The sequence below is a fragment of the Peromyscus maniculatus genome, chromosome 2, assembly GCF_049852395.1.
Source record: "Peromyscus maniculatus bairdii isolate BWxNUB_F1_BW_parent chromosome 2, HU_Pman_BW_mat_3.1, whole genome shotgun sequence".
NCBI classification, from domain to species: domain Eukaryota; kingdom Metazoa; phylum Chordata; class Mammalia; order Rodentia; family Cricetidae; genus Peromyscus; species Peromyscus maniculatus.
Window position 1 is genome coordinate 82,401,576 of NC_134853.1, and position 23,546 is coordinate 82,425,121.

At 42.4% G+C, this 23,546-nt stretch overlaps 1 protein-coding gene across 4 annotated transcripts in view; it reads left to right on the top strand.

Moving 5' to 3' along the window:
* The window catches only part of Musk (muscle associated receptor tyrosine kinase), a 94,208-nt gene that overhangs the window by 57,893 nt on the left and 12,769 nt on the right, over nucleotides 1–23,546 (top strand). For 2 of the 4 annotated variants that reach the window (XM_076564268.1, XM_076564270.1), the window contains 4 exons: nucleotides 2,030–2,189; nucleotides 11,048–11,054; nucleotides 17,075–17,338; nucleotides 18,748–18,923. In XM_076564268.1, coding sequence (XP_076420383.1) covers nucleotides 2,030–2,189; nucleotides 11,048–11,054; nucleotides 17,075–17,338; nucleotides 18,748–18,923 — 607 coding nt within the window. Of the gene's footprint in view, nucleotides 1–2,029; nucleotides 2,190–11,047; nucleotides 11,055–16,898; nucleotides 17,339–18,747; nucleotides 18,924–19,585; nucleotides 19,610–23,546 lie in introns of those variants that run through there. The other 2 variants (XM_076564269.1, XM_076564267.1) reach the window with 2 other exon arrangements.

Sequence of the window (23,546 nt, forward strand, 5' to 3'; positions counted from 1 at the left end):
ACCATATTTGTCTTTCTGAGTCTGGGTTACCTCACTCAGGATGATTTTTTCTAGATCCATCCATTTGCCTGCAAACCGTGTGATGTCGTTGTTTTTCTCTGCTGAGTAGTATTCCATTGTGTATATGTGCCACAATTTATTTATCCATTCTTCAGTTGAAGGGCATCTAGGTTGTTTCCAGGTTTTGGCTATTACAAACAATGCTGATATGAACATAGCTGAGCCAGTGCTCTTGTGGTATGATTGAGCATTTCTTGGGTATATGCCCAGGAGTGGTATAGCTGGATCTTGGGGGAGATTGATTCCCAATTTTCTAAGAAAGCACCATATTGATTTCCAAAGTGGTTGTACAAGCTTGCATTCCCACCAGCAGTGGAGGAGAGTTCCCCTAGTTCCACATCCTCTCCAGCATAAAGTGTCTTCAGTGTTTTTGATCTTAGCCACTGCTACTCACATCACCAGTGAGGCTACCTGGAAAACGGGACCCCAAAAAAGACACGGAGAAATGGACAAGATCTACATGAATAGCCTGGTCATGAGTGGGAACAATGAAGGGCGACAGTCGAGGGAAAGAGTGGGAGATCCTAGCTGGGTCAAGAAAAGAGAGGGAGAACAAGGAATAGGAGACCATGGTAAATGAAGACCACATGGGAAGGTGAGAAGGGGAGGAAGCAGAGAGCTAGGGAGGCCCACGGAGATCCACAAAGATACCCCCTCAAAAGACTGCTGGCAATGGTCGCGAGACAGCAGGAACTGACCTACTCTGGTGATGGAATGGCCAGACACCCAAATAGTGATGCCATAAACCCCATCCAAGGACTGAGGAATCTGAAGGCAGACATCCACGGCTGGGCCCCTGGTGGAGCACTGGGAGTCTAATTAGTGAGTATGAAGAGGATTTATATGAGCGAGAATTGTTGAAGCCAAGGTTGGATAAAGCACCGGGATAAATAACCAAATGAATGGAAGCACAGGATCTATGAACCAAAGGCTGAGGGGCCCCCAACTGGATCAGGCCACCTGAACGGGCGAGACAGTCAGTTGGCTTGATCTGTTTGGGAGGCAGCTGTGCATTGGTGCCAGGTCCTGGGCTCGTTGCATGAGTTGGCTGTTTGAATCCTGGGACTTATGCAGGGACACTTGGCTCGGTCTGGGAGGGGGGAATGGACCTGCCTGGACTGAGTCTACCAGGTCAACCCCGGTCCTCGGGGGAGACCTTGATCTGGAGGAGGTGGGAATGGGGGGTGGGCTGGGGGGAGGGGTGGGCGAGAGGGGGAGAACAGGGGATTCTGTGGCTATTATGTTGAACTGAATGGTGTTGTAAAATAATAATAATAATAATAATAATAATAATAAAAAAAAAATAAAAAAAAAATCCCCAGAGGATCAATAAAATATTTTTAAAGGAGAAAAAAAATAAATAAAAATAAAAAAATAACTGTTAGTGGTCACAAGTCTGTGGGGTCAACTGGATGGTTTTGCTGATTTGAGCCAGGATTGACAAATGCTGGGCTAGTCTACTCTTATGACTGGCAGCTGGGGTGGGTCCTGGTTAGTCCAGAATAGCTTTCCTCATGTTTGGTGGTTTGGGGCTTTTACTGGGAGAAAGATGGACCATATTTCTTTCTTCCTCCAGTGTCCTAAGGTTTCTACTGTGAAGAGACACCATGACTACAGCAACTCTTATAAAGGAAAATATTTAATTGGGGCTGGCTTACAGTTCAGCGGTTCAGTCCATTATCATCATGGTGAGGAGCATAGAGGAGTGTATGCAGACATGGTGCTGGAGAAGGAGCCAAGAGTTCCACATCTTGATTGGCAGGCAGCAGGAATTGGAAGAGACACTAGGCCTGGCTTGAGTATCTGAAGCCTCAAAAGGCCTCGGGACAGGGAACTTGTGTCTATGTTTGCAGCTCTTTCCTAATGCCTGTTGATCATAACTGAAATGCTTTATCCTTCCAGACTACCAGTGTGGTGTATGAGGAAAGGGTAATCTAGTTCTGCCTTTTATTTCTCTCATACCCATCAGGTTTCCTCAGGATCCATTCAAGAGAGTGTGAAAGACCGGGTGATTGACTCAAGACTCCAGCTCTTTATCACCAAGCCGGGACTCTACACGTGCATCGCCACCAATAAACACGGGGAGAAATTCAGTACGGCCAAGGCTGCAGCCACTGTCAGCATAGTAGGTAGGTGCTGCTTGTTTGCACTGCTCCAGGAGAGCACTGGCTGGCACTCCACACCATCTGGACTAGAGACAGCCTCTTTTACCACCCCAGTCCCTTTGAGGCTAATTCCTTGTTCATTTTGACATGCTTGAGTGATGGAGACATAGACTGTAACTTAGTTGTATCAAAAATTAAATCTCAACATTCTTGTTCAAATGATGGATACCAATTTATAGGACCTTATTTTTTCTCTCTTTCTTCCTTTTTTTCTATTTTCCTTCCCTCTGCCCGTCTCCTCCCTGTCCCTATCCGTAAGTCCTCCCTCTCTCTGCTTCTGTCTCCCTCCTTTCCTCTGCCCCATCCCTTCCTCACCCCCTTCTCCCTTTCTGAGTCCCTTCCATCCTTCCCTCCTTTCTTCCTTTTCACACCTCCTCCCCCACCCTCATCTGGATTAAGCAAACTTCCCAAGGCTCTCAGAAAGGAGAGAGATATTTAACATGGATGAACCAATTTCTACATGGCTGTTTCTTGAAGGCATTTTTACAGTGTGTGTGTGTGTGTGTGTGTGTGTGTGTGTGTGTGTGTGTGTGTGTCCACTTCCTGTGTTTATCTATGTGACAGCAGGACTTGCAGGTATTTTCATGGGAAACAGCTGACATGCGGGTTTCTAGGCTATCTACATTGTGTTATGAAGGGTTATTTTTAAAAGTTAAATATCTAAAAGGCTTCTAGGCACATTTGTGGAATTCCTAGAGGTGGAAATAATCCTTGTATCAGGAAATGCCAGACATGTTAGACTCATAGCAGTCTTACTGTTCAAGGACCAGTCGAGAGGTAGTTGGCCTGACATGTGAGGCCAGCACTGGAGGACTCAGGGCCAGCTCCTGGAACTTGCTGTTTCTTATTACAGACTATTCCTTTGATCTTCCATGATGGAGAACTTTCCAATAGTGCCTACAATTTTTAATCTAAAATGAGTAGAGGCCAAAGAGTGTAAGTAGCAGTAGACAAGGCTGGACCTTGGGGACATGTCCACAAAGGCAAGAAATAGGCTGCCCATACCATCTCCTAAGAGGATCTGTCTATCTACAGGGTTTTTGGTCACTCCATCAGTTCAAGGATACCATTTTATCCAGACAATGACAAGATGCCAAAAAGCGAATTGAATTCAATATGTTAAAGAGAATAATAAAATGATTACCACTTACACTGCACTCTGCTGTTTATAATGGGCTTTATATGCATTGATTAAATATGATGGTTGTGGCCCATTCTGTGGAGCAGAATAGAAACAAAAACTGATTAACAATGGATCTTGCTTTCCAAGGACCAGCATCAAGAAGGGAAGCTTGTCAGCCATGTGCATGCTGGGACAGACTCTGTTCTGTCCCACAAATACTGACTGCACAACAGGAAAGCAAGAGAGCTCAGAAGGAGAGAGACCATTTAGATGGACATGGCTATGAGATGGAGAGGTTGAAGTGTGTTCAGAAGGCAGCTAGTCATTGTGCTGGAGACCAGGAGGAGGTAGAAAGTAGAAAGACAGATTTGAAATGTAAAGTGCAGCCAGCTTATGAAGAGCCTGCATTGGGTTAATTCATTTCTCCATAAATGGGAAGTCATTTTTTCATTGCAGAGGTAGAAGAGAATGCTATGGCCAGATACACCCTTCAGCAAATCAGTACATAGGAAGTGACATGAGGCTGGCGAGTGTGCCCAGCCGGAGACTCCTCCATGAGCCTAGAATACAGTAGCAATGATAGGCAATGAGAAAAGAGGAGGGACTATCAGACTAAAATTGAGATTTGCAAGGACTTGAATGTGCCACTGAAGTGGGGGGATTAGTTAATAAATGCTTGGGATTCCAGTATGTCACGTGGGAAGGAAGAACACATTTACACAGGGGTATTGCAGGCGTATAAGCTGACGGGATTCGGTTCAGCTTGTTCTTCCACTAGACAGAGATAAACACTAGTGCTGCCAGTCTTCAGAGAGTCTCATTTACACAAGTTCTTGGTTTTGCAGTGATAATTCCTTGCTAGAGTTTCCCCTTCTTCCATCTCTCCCCTAGATGGCAAAGAAGAAAGGGACTCACACTTCAGGGGTGTCCTCCAATCCCTTGGATCTAGACAATCCAAAGATGGAGAACTTGTGATTTCATCTCTTAGCTGGGTTAGAACCCAAACAACTTCCCTGGAATGACTTGCTGCCTTTGGGAACCTTCTAGAGAGTCTTAGCTCTCAGCAGCACAGCCATATCCATCACCAAATCCCCATATAGAGTCTGCTCTGTAGCCTTAACAGTGAGGACACCTTGTGTATCTTCACTGCGACCTGAAGGCAGGCTTGATGACTCTACTCAGCTGCCTGTGTCTTCCATGGGCCTGAAACCACCTCTGTATCTCTTGCAAGGTGTGTAGAATCAAAGTACAATTTAGACTTCGTCACCCAGTCTGTTGCCCGTGCACCCATATCATGCTGTTCCAATGACAGGAGTGCGGTCACCCCATGTCAGGACTTTAGAATTTCAAATGAAAAGTTGAAAGAAAAAAAAAAAACACCTCTCTGTCTGTCTGTCTCTCTCTCTCTCAGCTTTTTTCCTAATGACTATTTGGTATGTAGAGATTAGGGTCCACAATCTACAAAAATGTATATTCAAATTCTTCACCTCTTTACCTCCCTCTTGTCCACAGCAGACCAGCTGGGAGGACCTCCCCCACCCCAGTGTGGTAATCTTTAATCTATAGCCTCTTCATCATAGATACCAAGATGGTTATAGAGACAGCACTATGAGCAACAAGGAAAGAACCTAGGAAAACGGCTGTTGCTACCCTACCAAAAAAGCACATCCATCCCATGGCATGATCTTGCAGAACCTATAAAGGCTCCTGAGCACAGCAGGCACATGTCTTACAGTGTAGAAGCATCTCTCTGTCCCTGTCCTAACCAGCAAGAACCAGATCCAATTCCATTAACAACGGAATATACCAACAGAGAGATGCATAATCCTGACATGTAGTCATATCTTCTTTTAAAAAAAATTAAACAATTATGATTATTTGTGTAGGGGTGGGGTGTGTGGGTGTGCACATGCCATGGTGTACGTAGAGGTCACAGGACAACTCTGTGGATCCAGTTCTATATTTCCATCTTCACGTGCATTCTGGAGCTGGAACTCAGAATGTCAGTGCAGCAAGCACTTTGACCCACTGAACCAACCACCTTGCCCTCCCAGTGGAATCTTTTTGTGGTACAGAGCTCCGTAAGTTATGAGATAGTCAATAGAGAAGGCAATGTCCAGGGGTAAGGGATAGGGATAACCAGCAAGGAAAGACCAGAGTAAACCACAGTGGGACAGGGATGGGAGTGATGCCTAGCTTGGCAGGCAACAGCAGATAAGGGTTTTCAAACTGCTGTAGCAGCAGAGCTAAATGCAGATGACTAATGAACATCAGTCACCTCGGTAGGACCAATCAATGGCCAGCAAGACTGGTACCAGGGATGAAGTCAGTAGCCCATGGCTCTGACAATAAGGTTGTATGGAAGTCACTTTAGAGTTGGGAAGAACAGGTCCCTAGGAATGAGACTTGAAACTATCCTGGAAAGTGTGATCTGTAAGAGCTGGAAAAGGACCATCAAGGTAGAGCACACAGCAGCAGGAAGGGCTTTGTCTACAACCCCATTAAGTCAAGCCCTTCCTGGCTCCACACCTTCCTCTGAACTTCATGCGAAATGTCTGAATCTGTCTCTCTGCATGGCCATAATGTTGCCCAATGTTGGGGTTCAAGCAAAGAAATGTGAGTATAGAGAAAAAAACAGAAAAGAAAAAAGAAAAAGACTTAGAAGGACTACAGTGGCCATGGCCAGTGAGAGCCATGCCCATCTGTTGGGGAAATCACTACATATCCTGTGCTGTCACCTGCCCTTGTTCCCAGCTCCTCATCTGTCCTCTGGTAGGTGCCACTGATTCTCTGACCTTCCTCCACTCTCCCCCAGGCAGTCCTAATGAGTATCCTTAGTGTGGTTGACTAAGACCTCTCATTTACAGGGCTCTATGGCATTTTCTCCTTAACTCTTTTTAATGGCTTAATGCCTCATAAAGACCTTTCTGGATTCCCAAAGAAACTACCTTCTAACTCTGGAGTTCTGCTTTGCTCAGTATTCCAGGGAGGGGAGGTCACTGTGATGAAAAAGAGATCTTTAGCACAACATTAATTCAGGGGTTGGCGAGAGGACGGATTTCTAGCCAGGATGTCCATACTCTCCTCAGATGTCCAGGAGCGGAATGACACCTGCTCTCCAGATGGTCCTGACTCTGATGGCCTCTCGTGGCATTGCTAGAAGTGGGGCTTCAGTCAGACAGAGTGTCTCCTCTTGCTCTCCCGTCAGGGCCCCTCACCTCTGCTCCTGCCACCTTCTATTTCAGCCTTGCCTCCCCCCATGCCCTGCATCGGTTCCCTGACACAAGCGTTGTTGCGCTTGGAAGCCTTGTCTCTGTTATTTACTCAGCAGCAGGAAAACGGGATGTGGAAAGACTGGTAACCCATTGTGTTTAGGGTTTTGTCTCATGATATTTCTAGGGTTTGAAGGACAATGAAAAGAAAGATCAGCCTCCACTTTCCCAGCAACTATCCATGTGTTGCCTAGACCCTCACCCGTTGTCTGAGAAATGCATTCATTTCTGGGACATTTACACCTGACAGTAGTCATCAAAAGGAGCCATAAAAGTTCCTAAGCCTCTCCCCATGAACCAGGAAACTTAGCTCCCCTTCATCACAACCCCAAAAGGCTCAAGTTATGATTTAAACTCACAGGATGACATGTATTTAGCAAGATGCCTTCTCTTTGTCACTAGACCCTCAGCCCTGGGGTAGAGAACAAGACGGCCATGATCCTTGGAATGAGCACGGTCCTGGATCAGCCAGAGACCATCGGAATAATCACAGAGATACACACAGCTGCATTTCCCATGTTCAGTGGCATTAGTAAATCCTTGTTCTAGCTTCATTTCTGGTCATGTGACAAATAGCCTGGCCAAAACAATTTAGGAGAGAAAAGGAAGTTGTTCCCTCTGTTACTGAGGGAAGTCAAGGCAGGAGCTTGCAGACAGGCCTGTTTTCTATTCCACACAGCATTGGCTCTGACCAGGAACTTACTTCTCAGCCAGGAAGGACAGTGGGAACCATGAAGGACAATGCTTGCTGGCTGGGTCTCCAGCTAGTTATACTCAGTTGCCTTTCCTATACAACCCAGAAACATCTGCCTAGGGATGGTGCTGCCCAGAGTGGGCTGGTCCCTCCTAAAAATTAATAATCAAGATAATCTCCCACGGGCCAATCTGCTCTAGGCAATTCCATTATTAGAGATCTCTTCTCAGATGACTCTAGGCTTGTCAAGTTGGCAGTTAGAGCTAACCAGGACCGTCTTTTATATCAGTGAGTTCCAGGGTTCTGAGCCGCTTATTTGGTCTCAGAGACACTGGGATGAACCTGTGGTTACTTCTTCCTCCTTCTACCATTCCACGCTTCGTACAAACAAGTAGAGAGCATCTTCTTCTACAAAGTGCTCTGGCATTTCATTGTAACATTATCTGGTTTTTAGAGTGACGAAAAGTGCTTTGTGTTTGCCCTTATCAAACAGGGGAAGAATAAATGAGCACCAGCCCGTAGCCACACTCAATTGTTAGCAGATGTTCTGCGGTGAGACGTACAAGGCGCAACAAGGAAGCTTTCTGGCATTACAAATGATGTGTGTTTTAGAAGAGGACCATTATTTTACTGATTTTTCAAGATAATTTTAAAAATACTGCAACCATGTTGGAAATTTCAGAAACTGAAAAAAAAACATATAGTTTGGGAAATAAAATAATTTATTATAAAGTACAAGTTTCATGGACTCCATCGCTGGTTCCTTAATCATCCAGATCAGAAAAAAAAAAAAAGAGAGAGAGAGGAGAGTGAGAGAGGAAGGAGAAGAAAGAGGAAGAAGAGGAGAGGAAAGAAGGGGGTGGAGAAGCACTTCTGTACCTTTGTTACAGAAACACAGGGGCATCCAGTGAGTGAGGGCACCCCCAATTTTCTTAGGGTCACCCTTGAATTGTCATCGCTTCTCTTTGCACACTTGTCCTCGATCTGGAAGTGTCTCAGCAGCTTCTCCTCTCAGGTGCTGTGGCTGGGTCCTCTTTGGCATTTGCTCATGCTGTTAAGGACCCCATAGTAATTTAGAGTTGGGGCATCATTACACACGTGACCTCAGGTTCCTCATGGGTCAGTGTCTGCCTGCTCAGCTGCTCGTAGAATCTGCCTCTGTTCTTCTTCATCAGAGCAATTTCCTGTTGTCCCCTTCCATATGCTTCTGCCTGTATAGTGAAGAATTGTCGCGAGAGCCTTTGGGAGTTTTTGTTCATTCAGGAGTCCCTGCTTGCTTCTCTACAATTCAGTAAAATCTGAATCCTAATTCTTAAGTCAAAATTTGTGGAAAGGATTAGCAACCCCCCTCTTCCTTTTTCCATGTTCCATGTATCTTTTCCTACATGTGTGTAGGTGAACGTGTGTGGATGCACAAACAGTGACTTGAAGTTGATGTTAGGAACTATTCTCGTTGCACATCCTCTGTACACACTGGAGCAGGGTCTCAAACCTGGAGTGCACTAATTTAGCTAGTCTTGCTAGCCAGCTTGCTTTGGGGACCCCCTGCCTCTGCCTTCTGAGGCTGGGGTTACAGGCAGCCATCACACCCTCTGGGCATTTAGGTCGATGTCTAGGGCTCCAAACCTCCTCCACTCTCGTTTGGCAAGTGTTTTAACTGCTGAGCCATCTCCTCAGCCCCAGCAACATCTCTTAAATAAAAATGAGAACCCGTCAGCCTAACCTGCCTAACTCAGCAAAAGACTTAGTAGATTTTATTTTTCAGAATGGAAATGAAGTCTGAGGTATTTCTATAATGACTGTCCAGCATAGCACGAATCTTAAAAGTTCTTATTAATAAAATCAAACCTGAATGCTGGAAGATCAGAGAAGCAGAACAAGCCACAGCTTCCTCACCTCACCAATTCCTCAGCTGATCCTGTTTCCTCAGACTGGATGCCTCTCAGCTGAACTGTGCTGCTCAAAAGCCTAAAAGCTTAACCAGCACTAGTTCCTGGGTTTCATGCCTTATATACCTTTCTGCTTCCTGCCATCACTTCCTGGGGTTAAAGGCGTGAGTCACCAAGTCTGGCTGTTTCCAGTGTGGCTTTAAACTCACAGAGATCCGGATGGATCTCTGCCTTAGGAAGGCTAGGATTAAAGGTGTGTGTGCCACCATTTTCTGGCCTCTGTATCTAGTGGCTGTTCTGTTCTCTGACCCCAGATAAGTTTATTAGGGTGCACAATATTTTGGGGGACACAATATATTCCCACAGTCCAGTGACTCCCCTGGTGGAATGGATCTCACAGACTTTACATGGCTCTTGGCACTTCTCTCATGGTCTCTCAGGACCTGCCAGTTCCCATTACTGGATGTGGCTGGGGATGTGTCCTAAAGGGATCCAGCTCTCCTTAGCACTGGAAGGATGCAGGCTTCTGTCTCTCAGATTGGCAATTCATTAGGAAGGGACAGGTGTTTGGAGGTATTTGCTGGCCAGCATCATGATCTGTATTAAAAGTGTGTGTGTGTGTGTGTGTGTGTGTGTGTGTGTGTGTGTGTGTGTGTGTTTATTGTGAATTTCAGAACAAGCTTGAATGGCTCGTAAATTCAAGAGGAAATAGCAAGGTGGCAAAGTCTCAAGATGACATGTGCAATCAGTGTATTGAAATCTAGACTTGACATGCACTTGGTCCCCAGTCACTGGGGACCAAGAAATGATGCTTTCTAAAATCTTCTTTTCCTTTGGGGAACCATATTCATTCCAAGCTTTTAGGCAGATTCTACAACTCTTAGGTGATGTTTAAGAATGAACTACAGCAATCTACTCTAGTTTAAACTCCAGTCTTATCATCTACTTTGATATTCCTCTGCTTCGTTCCACCCACTGCTAAGCAACCATTCTTTTCAGGACCTTGAGGAACAGATGAAATGTGGCCTGCTGCTGTTGTACAGCTAGCTCCCCTTCTTCCTCTGTTCTAGCTCCTTTAAATCTGAAGAGAAGACGACTTCTAGAGGAAAGAGCAAATGGCTTTCCCGAATAGACACTCAGTCCTCTCTGTGCTGCTGCTGCTGCAGTTTCTCTGACGAATAATAATACAGCTAGTGATTAGAAACCACATCCCAGTGCCAGTAACACCCATTAACATCTACCATCTGTCTATCCATATCTATCATCTATCTATTATTTATCTATCATCTATCTATCTATCTATCTATATCTACTATCTATCATCTCTCTATCTAATCTACTATCTGTCATCTATCTATCTATCTATCTATCTATCTATCATCTATCTATCTATCTATTTATCTATCTATATCTACTATCTATATCTACTATCATCTCTCTATCTATCTAATCTACTATCATCTATCTATCTGTCTATCTATCTATCTATCTATCTATCTATCTATCTATCTATCTATCTATCATCTCTTCTATTTTCCTATCTGCTTGTCTACCTTATTTACTAAATTAATTGCAAAATTTGATGAAATGGGTATTTTCTTTCATGTGTGACTGGTGGTGCCATGGCAACCACCATCTGAAAAGATTACAGCTTTTGGGGACAGCACTGTCTTAGTCTCCCCCAATTCCACCTATAGTCTCCCGCCTCCCAGTAGAAGCAGGGAACTTCTCAGAACCTTTGGTTTTAGTGGTTAAACTGTCAGATGAGTGTGTGCTAACTTTCCTCTGTTCTTTTTCTTTGTCTGTGGTTTCCTATGGGCACACACTTCCTTTCCTGTTACCAGAGTGGAGGTAAGAATCCATTATTATTCCACTGTTTCATGTCACTTGGGGTTTTTATTCGATGCACCAATGATTTTTCTACTGAGCACTATAAACTTTTTGAACATTTTTAATGTCTAATGCCATTTAATATTTTATAAGATGATGAAAAAATAAAGATAAAGGTAGCTAATGTCAGCTGAATATTTACTGTGTGTCAGATGCTCTACACAAGTTATTTGCATCCTCGAGATATCCCCGTCACATAGGGACCATGATTGTCTCCATTTTCAGAAAAGAAACTAAGAAACTCTTTGCACTGGAAACTCACTCAGGCAGAGACGATGCAAGTTTGAAATGCAACTCAAGACCCACTCCAAAACTCTCCTTCTTGTGTTTTTCCAAAAGATTAAAAAGTATCAACTTACAAAAGTTTTTATGTATAGTGTTTTATATTAAATTGACTTTCATAAAAACTCTATGTGGTAACCTGGCATAGAAGTTCATGCCTCTAATCCCAGAACCCCAAAGGCTGAGTCAGGAGGACCAGAAGTTTAAGACCAGACTGGGCTGCATAGCGTGTCTGAGGACAGCCGGGGCTACATAATGAATTTGAGGCCAATCTGTACTACATGACACTTTGTCTCAAGACAAGCAAATGAAGGAAAAAAAATACCAATCAAACAATTCACCAGGTATGGTGGTGTCTACTTGTCAGACATGGAACACAAAACCAGAAGGATCGGAGTTCAAAACCAGCCTTGGCTTAATGAAACCCTGTCTTGGAAAACCAAAAAACAAGTGATTAAACAAACCTCAATAGCTTTAAAAATTCTATGGCGTAGCATAAGTACAAATGATTAATCCATAATATCAATAATGGTCATTGCAGTTAGTGTTATGATACCTGTTCTCATTTTAACATTATAGGGATTTTAGGGAGAGGTATTATTATTCATACTTTTCTATACAAGGTACCAGATGCAGCAAAGGTTGCTAGACACAGGTCACAAAGTGATAGGCCTCCATCAACATTTGGACAGACAGACTCCAGATCTCAGACTCACAACCACTGCACAGCAGTGTCTTACCAAGGAGACTAGAAACTGAGAATATAAAATCTAGGCACTGATTTGAATTTCGTGGAGTAAAATAATTCGATGCACAATAACATGTGGTTCCTTCTAAATCTCATCTCTGATATACAGCTCTACTGTTCTGCTGTGAGGTGACTTGTTAGTTCTTAAGTGGTTCTCACAGTTCTTAGAGGCAGTAGACTGACCTCTCTCAGCAGTGAAGAACTCAGCAGTGAAGCCCAGTGTCTACTGAAAGGCCATATGATGTGAGCACGGTATGAGTTGAAACACAAGCCATTTGACAATAAGACACACACGCCACCTTTTGTTCCCATGCCTGTTAACATAACTGTTCTACAGCCTCTTTTAAAACCAAGTACTCTATTCCTGGGAATATATTAGAAATGGAGACACAAAACCAATTTCACTATCCCATGCCCCTGGAGGATTTATATTTTCCTGCACATAAAAATTAATTGTAAGATAGCATTAATACTGAAATCATAAATTCCAGGGGCTTCAAGAATAGACATAGATCATCTTCATGCAAGTGAATTTAAATAAAGAAGTTTAAGTATGCTGGTAGATAAATAAATGTCAATCAAAGAATAACTTCTAACTGGTGTGGTAACAACACAGTTCATCCCAAGCCTCAGAAGGTTGAGACAGAAGGGTGTGAAGTTTTGAGGCTGGCTAGGCAACAAAGTGAGACCACATCTCAAAAATGAACCACCCCATCCACTTTTCTCTTGTGATAATGTAAACACTCTCAAACTCTGATGATAGTGAGAAAAATCACTGGCTTTATAATTTTCAATTTAGAAATTTTTATTAGTCTTAAAATGATTGTATCTATAGACAAAACCATCCACTTTTAGAAATCTATTCTAATGAAATAATAAGATTTATGAAGACTAGTCACAACTGCTGACACTCATGGACATAACATATAAACATTATGTGTATCTACTGATAAAGGAAATTGATTAGAAGCTCTGTTTTTTTTTCCTTAAGGCACAGGAAAAGGTTTATAATATGCTTGAGGCAAAAATGCAGGATGCAAAAATATATTTACAGTTCAATTCTGATATTTCTGAATATGAAGAATATAACCTAATATACACAAATATATGATATATAAAATACCTGTCTAAAGGATTGGCATTATTCATTTTTAGTTTATAAATATATCTATATTTATTTTTATTTGTTCTTTGAGAATTCCATGTGATAGATTTTTTATCACATTCTCTCCCTGTTTCCCAGCTCCTCTTAGCTCCTCCCCGATCTCCTTACCCACCCAATCTCATGTTCTTCCTCTCTCTCGGCTTCTGGGAGAGACAAAAATCAATTTTCTCCATTTCTTTGGTTTTTAATAAAAAGTGTTTCTTCTGTATACTCTAGTGCATTTTGTATAGAAAACAGCTCTTAGCTTTTGCTCACAGGAAGCACGAGAGGTCATGTCCTCCTCACTGAGAACATTGCGCTTGGCAGTTCAGCAAAGTGACATTTGATCGGTATACTGCAGCGGAGGTTGGCTAACATTTTCTGTAAAGGGTCAGATATTAATATGTTCACCCAGGGAGCCACACAGACATCGCTGAGGCTGCTCAGCCTGTCAGTTTAGCACCGAACAGCCATGGGAAGTGTATCAAAGACAGTGGCTTCTTTTCGAATAAAACTTGACTTGTGAACAACACTTGACACTCATGCAGTTTTCGAGCGTCTAAATATTCTTCTTTCAAGTTTTTCCAACCCCTTAAAATGTAGATATCATTCTTAGCTCTCAGCAGAAAAATAAAAAGTCTGTAAAATAAAAGTATAAACTTTAAATATGAACAATATAAATTCAGCCATACATAGGAACAGGTTAAAGAGACTTTTCCTAGGACGTGTTGACTAGTGGTAATAACAACGTAGCATTCTTTAAAAAAATTCACTAAATAGATTTTAAGTGTTCTTACCACAAATGGTAATATGCATCTGAGACAATACATGTTTATTAATTTAACTTAGCCTTTCCATGATATATGCAAATTTCAAAGTATCATGTCGTACACACCATACAAAACTTCTGTCAGTTAAGTGTTAGTTAAAAAGAAAATTTTGCTTAAACAAAAGACTGAAAAATGTCATTCATCTGCTACTTTGAAGAAAGAGTGCCCCTCATGGTACACACATGTGAACATTTAAATTGGTTTTAAGTACATCTAATTATGAGTAGCTATAGTTGACCACATTCCAAGGTTGTAAAATATTATCAATTTTTGAATCTGGGTATTTCTTTAAGGATTGAGTCTGACAGGTCTTGAGTTGTATTTGCTGGTCTCTGCCTTAGCACATGAATCATGTACAGACAATGGGCAGCTGCTTTGAAGACGGAATGGCTCAGAACCTCGGCCATCACCTTTGTAGGGGAAACGCGACAGTTGTTATGTAAGGGAAGATCCGAGGAGAGGGACAGCTATCAGGTGTACCTCCACTCCAGGAGGGCCGTCATAAACCAAACAGGACATAGCTGGGCCTCTGTATACGCCTTTGGACAAAGTTCAAAGGGAAGAGATGGTGCCTCCTTTGTAGAAACGGAAAGGTAGTGTTTCACAATGTGATTCAGACATGCTTTAGTGGAGAGAAAAGGGAGGGAGAATCGCATGAATGTTCCAGTCGACTTCAGGGCCGTCCTTCATAAGAGAAGGCGAAGGAGGGGTCAGGGACCAAATACCCATTCTTGTCACTACAGAAGGTGCGCGACCAGGTTCGGATGGTCGGGAGGTAAAAGAGGAATGGGTGCCATATGCAACATTAACTTGTAAGTTTAAGAGATGGTCTTTTATTTTGTATTTGTTTGTTTGTTTGTTTGTTTTCGAGACAGGGTTTCTCTGTGTAGCTTTGCCTGTCCTGGATCTCTACCGGAACAGTCCAGAATAATCAGCATTCTGTAAAGGGAGCCCTGTGACCTCTGCCCCACTGTTCAAAAGAGCAGCAGAACCAGCTGCCCATAAGACGTCCCTGTCAGTGCAGAAACTGTGCCAGAGACACACAGCTTCAGATAGGCAGGCAAAAGTCCACAGAACACACGGGGGGGGGGGGTGTCTTTCTATTCACCTCAACTCCCAGTTTTTGCTAGGAACACCATTCAGCATTTTTATTATTATTACTTAATGATAGATTTAGAAAGTCTCTGGACTAAATAATTCACTTTGCATCCATTTCTGGGATCTAAAATTTGATAGCTGTGTAAAATTTGAGTTTTATAAATATCTTCAAAAAAAAAAAGGCAAATATCTTCAAAAAAAAAAAAAAGGGCAAAAAAGTTAAAATGCCAGAACTGTAACTAGGCAGTTCATAGGTAGGTAAAGGGGTCATATCTCTCTCTCTCTCTCTCTCTCTCTCTCTCTCTCTCTCTCTCTCTCTCTCCCTCTCTCTCCCTCCCTCTCTCTCTATGTATATGTATATATGTACATTAATAATGTATATATACATAACAAACATTAGTTTGCTTGGGCTGTGGACCTAATCAAAGCATATTGTGCTATCTAAAGCTTTTACTCAAAACCTATTCAACTTCCCTTTTTTGCTCTTTAATTCTTCGATGACTAATTCCTTATTTCTAAGACCATTTATTGGTTTTTTGTCGTGTCTTTTTCTTTTCCAAAAAGATGTGTTGTCTGTGCAGTCAAAGGAAAACCACCAATGTGTGTTATATTTCAGTGTTCAGAGAAAAAACAAAAATTTGCTTCATTCAGTAGTTAACACTCAACATTAGAACCTGGAAGAGTCAGCCTGAGGTCAGAGACATTGTGAGAATTATTCATCTTTTACAGGGTACAGGGTTTTGTTTTTTCTCCTCTTATTCACTCTCTCATTTTACCAAGATGTAACAATATGAGACCCATTGCAAACCAGGATGAGCTACTTCTGGTCATTAGTTACTAGTCTGTTATTTTTGGGCTACAGCAACCACGATTTTTTTTTTTTGTCTTAGTGCCACCACAGACTGCATTTACTAAGTGGGTTATTTTCTTATTCAAGGGTTTTTATTTTAAATATCCCCCATGAATTAAATGGTACATTAGTGATCCTGCTGACTAATTAGTAAATGACCAATCCAAACTGAAACTATCTTGTGAAACATGATTTTATTTGGATTCATTGTGTCTTGTCTAACGGGTTTGTTTCAAAGACCTGACAGTGTTGATTTATAGAGTATCAATTTTTCGAATTCAAATAGTGTTCCCTAACCATTTAAAAGTTCACAAATTTCAGTGTGTTGAATTTCCTTACTCAAAATCTTTTATCCAATGGTAATGAAAAGCTAAGTCTTAATAGTAAATATCTAAAATTAATAGTATACATTTAAATGAGAAATATGATTGAAGTTTTCCACCCTGTTAGTGACTGAGATTTTATGGAAACCATAAGAATACAGAAGACCATGATGGTGCCTACACATGATAAATATTCAATAATTGTCAGTGAGTCTATGAGTTATTATTGTCCCAGTAAACCAGAGACATGGCCAAGATGGGAATGTACTGACCACTTCAGGTATTTAGCTACGATAACATACAGATTGTTCTTAAAGCTGCTGACTTTTCCCGTGGGCACAATTGATACGTTCTCTCATCTGTTATCCATCACAATTAATGTCTTTCTTGGAGTATATCAGTTTATGTGCAAGAAGTATGTGATCTGATGGTAGTGAGAACAATCATTCGGTGTACAACATAAAACAAAATGCCCGAATTCATTCAGCTCGTGATCATTTCCAAAGCTTTCCACAGCCTGAGGTATCTAGAAATGACACGGTTGCTGCTGGAAATGGGGAGACTATCTGGATACAATGTTTCAACACGTTTGCCAGGACAGTTTCTCCCTATTTCCGTGATGCCGACGTGAGGGGTGGTGGAGGCAGAGAGGCTGCCAAGAAATTGCGTATGACTGACTGGTTATGCGGTCCATCGCTTCTTTCAGTACATCCCAGAGAGACAGCAAAGGCTACTGCGCCCAGTACCGAGGGGACGTGTGCGGTCCCGTTCTGGCCAAAGACGCGCTTGTCTTTTTCAACACCTCCTACTCGGACCCCGAGGAGGCCCAAGAGCTGCTGATCCACACGGCGTGGAGTGAACTGAAGGCGGTGAGCCCACGGTGCCGGCCCGCCGCCGAGGCTTTGCTGTGCCAGCACCTCTTCCAGGAGTGCGGCCCTGGAGCCGTGCCCACTCCCATGCCCGTCTGCAGGTAAAACTTTGAAAACGAGGAAGAAATTCCATTCTTTGTCTGTATGCCAACAGTCTGCAAAAGAAGACACCGTTGTGTGCAGGAGGCCTAGCACAATTTGCCATTCATCTGGAAGAAGCAATTGAAAGGACGAAATTTCTCCCATTTAAACCATTGACGGCAAACTATGATACTAGCACTCTGAACTTACAGAAAACATTCGAGTCTGGCTCAGTCAAAAGGTGTCTTGCACACCACAAAAAGAGCCCTGTGACACATCTGTGCATATGCACACACAAACAAAATTCCCTCCTTGATAGGGACATAGGACACCTGTTATATTCTGCGTGTGTATGTGTGTGTGTGTGTGTGTGTGTGTGTGTGTGTGTGTGTGTATGTGTGTGAGCACGCATGCGTACGCATTCATGTGCTTGCTACGTAAGCTTGGGCTGTACCCAAGCCCTTATGTATTTTAATTATTTTCCCTCTTAAATTACTTTCTCCTTTTATTATCAGCCCTAACAATCTTCATTTGGAATTACTCAGGTTTGTCTTGAGGCAATTTGTCCTAGTAAGCCTAAACAAAAATGAACTTCCAAATTCCAATTAGTCCAGCCAGCCTTTCTTCAGCTCAACAACTCATTACACAACCTGTCCAAACATAACAGTGTCCCACTGGGTCATCCCTCTGGTGTCTCAGGTGGAAGCGGGGATACCCTCAGGGCAGAACTCTACTTCTCAGGCAAGGGCTGCCAAGGAACCCAGAGTGCTCCTGTAAAATGGTAGCTGGAGCTGCTGCTGGATTCCAGCGAGCAGAGCAAGCAGAAGTTCAGAGTGTGTCCTTTCCCAAGCCCTGCCCATTGGGCCTGAGGTGATGGCCCATGCCCCTTAGTTTGTATGTTCTTTAAACTATCGACCTTGTTTCTGTATCTTTGTTTTTAATTTTTAAAGGTTTGTTGATTTTATTTTATGTGTAGGAATGTTTTTCCTGCATGCATGTGTGTTCACTGTGCCTATTGGCTCCCCTGAAACTACAGTTACAGATGACTGAGCCAGCATATGGCTGCTGGGAACTGAACCTGGGTCTTCTGCAACGGCAACAAGTGCTCTTAACCTCTGAGCTATCTCTCCAGCCTCTGTATCTTTATTTTTAATATGAACTTCAAGAGACGATATGTCAGGGACTCTTATCTAATTTATTCCAAATTTTAAAAAAAAACTAAACAAGATAGTATTACCTCTCACAGTACAGTACACCATATCCTATCATGTCTTGCATTATTTAAGTCAAGAAGAGTCATTTCAAAAATACTTTTGTAAGCAACGACACTACGATGTGATGATGCTTCAAGAATACAAAATTTAAGCCTCATAGCAAATTTCTGCTTAGTCATGATTCATCAAGTCTTGCTCGCCTTTCGACATTTCAGAGAGCACTGCTTGGCAGTAAAGGAGCTTTTCTGTGCACAAGAATGGCTGGCGATGGAAGGAAAGACCCACCGAGGACTCTACAGCTCGGGGATGCACCTCCTCCCGGTGCCAGACTGCAGCAAGCTTCCCAGCATGCACCGGGACCCCATGGCCTGCACAAGACTGCCATATTTAGGTAACAAAGAATTCCTTCCAGACTTTGGAAGTTAAGGAAAATTTACTGTTTTGAGTAAAGTAAGGTGTGTACTTAAAGCTCCTAACATTTTCAGGCTTTCTAGGCCGTTCTAATGTTTTTCCGCTTTGCCAGCTCCACACGCGTAATAGCAGAATCCTAATGTTGCCCTGGTTATAGAGGTTAGAATAAAGATGCATTTCATTTGTTTTCAAATAAATCAAAGGCCACTGTTAACTGCTGCTTGGACCTTGCTTTATTTCATAGGGGATTCTATGAGGGTAACATTTTCTGGAATGTATGGGAAAATGGCTAAGAAACATCTCATAGTTTGTCAGCGGAATGGCGTAAAGGAATAAATAACCCTCTTTCTTAGCCAGCGATGCACATTTTTTAAGCATGCAGAAAACAAGCCACATGTTTGAAAACGCTGACCTCACAAAACAAAACCCCAAGACACTGCATGGTGCTTTGTGAATTTCTTTTGTAAGGACGATGTTCCCCTAACAGCTAGTTTAATTTCAAAGATGCACTCTTCACATTCGAATGCTTTTCTGTCACTCTGCTTTTCTGGCAGGGAAAGTCGCATTTCTTAGCGGTAGCTCAAGGGTCTAGGAGATAACTTAACGCTTACTTAAAACCAATTTTTATCCTTTCCCCCTCAGATTATAAAAAGGAAAACATAACAAGTAAGTAATTCCGTTTGTGCCTCTGCAATCTTCTGTGTCTGTCAGTGGATTCGTGCGTGTCTATTTACATTACACTTCCCGTATCCAGAACAGAATGTACTGAGCAGCGTCAGCACCCACGCACAGTGGCTGGGCTCATCCCGTCCCTCAGCTTATAGCTGAGGAGAACGTGACAGTCAGTGAATGGAACAAGCACTATCTCCTTCCTCAAGATGTTGGCCCGTTTTATGCGTCACATGTTTGCAAACTCAGCCAAGTTTAAAGGAAGGCTTTTAATTCTGCAGTGACAATTTTGTGTTATGTAATTAGTTTTGGATGGAAACAAATACAATTTTTTTCTCTATTGAGCTGTTTTGTGATCTTCATTTGTAACAAGTCTTTCTTTTTTTGAGAATAGGTATCCTGGTTTTTTTTTTCTTTTTTCTTAATCTTCTTTTAGTCTGTAAATTTTTATACACAAATTCTATATTATAGAACCTTTTGTCATTTGGACCAAGGGGAGAAAATGAAAAGCAAATAAGTCATCTATAATCCTACTTCTCAGAATATTTTGCTTATCATTCTACTAGTAACAAAGAGAAAATTCTTAGTATGTTTTCTTGTTGTGTTTATTTATTAGTAATTCTTTGAGACTTTTCTACAACATATTCTGATCATGTTCACCCCTATACTCAACTCTTACCAGATACCCCTCCCTCGCCTACCCACCCAACTTTGTGTCCTTTAAAAATCAAACCTTCACGACCAATTTGTGCCATTGTTTTTTCTGAAGAATTAGAAAAGTTCTATCCTTCTGAAAAGGCGCTCAAATATAGTGGGGTTTTTGATGGTGATGGGGAACAAATCCATGACCAACTCAATGCCAGACAAGCATTATGCATCTGAGCTGCAGCATCCTAACTACTAGATTTTTTTTTTTTTTGACATGATCTCTTTAAGTAGCTCAGGCTGGCCTCAAGCTTTCTGGCTTTGATTCTTCTGGAATTGCAGATGTTGGCTCAGAGTGACTCTTCATCCATTCTACACATTGAGATCAACTGGAAAACTTTAGAAAGTGTAGCTACCGGGGTTCCCCACATATACATTCTGGTGTATTTGGTGTGGAGTACAGTCTAGGATTTGAGATTCCTCTTAATTTTTTTTAACTTGACACATAAAATTGGACATATTTGAAGAGTATTGTGTGATGGTTTCATTTCCTGCCTTACGTTCAAATCCAGATAAGCCTGTCTCCTCATCTACCTATTTATCATTTCTTTGAGGTAAAAAGCCTCAAAATCCTCTCTCTTAACTTCTCTGTAATATAGAATACTGTCCTCTGACTGTGGAGTAGAGCAAGGATTGGTTTTCGTTTGGTTGGTTGGTTTTTATTGCTGCTTGCAATGTCAAGTGAAATCATTTTAGGAGGGTCATCAGGAGGGCCAGCAAGACAGCTCAGAGGGTAAAGGCACTTGCTGCCAATCCTGACGGTCAATCCCGGGACCCATGAAGGAGAAAGAAACTGCTGCAAGTCGAGACACTGAGCAGCACAAACTGGCTACACACACTAATTTCCTTGTCTTCAGAAAATGATTTTGTGAGATCTTGGATACACTGGAGAAAGTTAGCTCCAACTCCTGTAAAAGGATCATTTTCTCTGCACATAGGTGGGGTATGCCTGTCCTCTCTGAGTTAAAAGCAAGGAGTCTTCTCTGCTGTCTTATAGAGGGTTAATTCTAGCAAGGAAAGTGTCCTGATTACACACACCAACTCGTGTTCTATGGAAATGTATTAAGCCCTCAAATGTTCCTCATTTTATGATTTCTTTTTTAAAAAAGATCTTATTACGTTTATTTACTCTCTCTCTCTGTGTGTGTGTGTGTGTGTGTGTGTGTGTGTGTGTGTGTGTGTGTGTGTGTGTGCAGAGAGGACAACTTATGAGAGTCAGTTTCTACCACTGGGTCTTGGGAATCAAGCTCAGTTCATCAGTCTCGGTGGTAAATGCCTTTACACACTGGGCCATCTTGCTGGCCCTGCTCTATGGCTTCTTAGTAAATTCCAAATATCATTACTAGTTCACTTGAGGGGCAATTGAAATTTTTTTAAAAACCCTTCTTTATATTTGCATTATTTTTTACTTGCTCAAACACGGGAACTAGAATTTCAGCAGTTTCTGGGTTTGCTTTATTTTAATATCATCTTTTGCTGAAGTGAAGAATCTCCTTGAACACGCCATGACTTTGCCATATTTACATTACTGTGTGCTAAGCATAGTGTTTGTCCCTTTTGTGGGATTTCACTTCCAGGCACACTCAGCAGTGAGCCTGCCTTCTGTTTCAGACTTCTGGAGAAAAGAAATGCATTCTGGCTTACTCTGGTAATGGAGAGCTACATCTCTTCCATCCTCTCGTCCCTCCAACTTCTCTCCCACCATCTATCACCTGAAGAGTGAATGGCTGTGCACCCCAATCCTGCCAAACTGATTAGTGTGGTGGTACACAGTCTCTCGTAAGTTCCCCAACAGCCCTATGAAAGTAGGTGCCATGAGCACGCTCCGTTCTCCATACTAGTCAATGTGAGAAACAGACCAACTGACTTTCACCCCCTCCCCTCTGTGTAGTGTGGGGTTAAACCAGTATTCAAGCCCCAATCTGTCTGACTCTGGCTTCATCATCAGAGTCTAATTTCTAAATTGTTACAGCTGATGCTTCTCTATTACCTTCTTTTTCAATTTCCCAGACCTCACATGAAAAGTTTGCCTGGTTGTTCTAAAGGAGACATTGACGACTTTTCATGTTCCATTATGAGAGACTGTTCTTGAGAAACTCCTCCCACTGACCAAAATATTCCTAATTCTAAATCATCCAGACAACTTGACAATCCTCTTATCAGCAGTTAGATAAATGTATTCTTTGCTTCTAAAATTCACTTTCCATAATAGTCGCTACTATTTTGGCCACCAATGAAGTGTGTGTGTGTGTGTGAGGGGGGGGGAGGGAGAGTTATGTAATGCACTAATATTTTAATCATTTAATCATTGAAATGCTGATTGGGCCTGTCTTGTGAGGGATGAGAAAGCTAGAAATTCACAGAAACGGAATTGGAAGTGATTTTAACAGTTCTTTCACACAAATTCTCCCACAGGGGGAGAATACCTTCGGCATTGTCTCTGCAGACATTCCCTTTCCTGACTCTAATTCACTCCGTTAATTGGGAGAACATTTTGGCCAGGTTGAACTAAACTTGGTCCTCTGTAGCTCCTAATAGCTGGTGTTTTTTCCATCCCTCTGGCTCACTTTCCATGGCACAGACTTTGAAAATACTTGGAGACACATGCCCTATCTCCCTGTAGCTTCTTCCTCTTCCCATTAAACATCCCCAGTTTCCAGCTTCTCCTTTTGTGAGCTGAGCTCCAAAGTCTTCACCTTCATGTCTACCCTAAGCTGGCATGGAGGATGGAGGATGGCATGGAGAGATGGAGGAACGTGCAGAACGGAATGCAGTAGACAGAACACGATCCGGTGAGATTTAGAATGCGGCCATTTCCTGTGATTAGGCTTGTTCTTTCATTCGTGTTGAGTCAGTTCTTGCTAATTGCCTAGCCATCTCTCTCTTGGGCTTGGCGGGAGGTGGCTCAATTGCAGAGTGCTTGTTGCGCAAGCGCCATGATGTAAGTTCAACGCCGGGCACCCATGTAAAAGAGGACCGGGATGGCATACACCTGTAGCGCCAGAGCTGGAGAGGCGGAGGCAGGACAGTCCCTAGGACTCATCTTTTACTGACTTTTGGATAGTTATGTTTCCACTTTTCTATGAAAGCCAGATCTAGCTTTTCCTTCACAGAATTTCCTCCTTCTGCCCACCACGGAATTGTTAGACTCTCTAGTGAGACCCCCAGAATGCTTTTCTCTTGTTCTTTGCTTCCCTGGCATCAGGTGTTTCCTTGCAGAACGACTCTC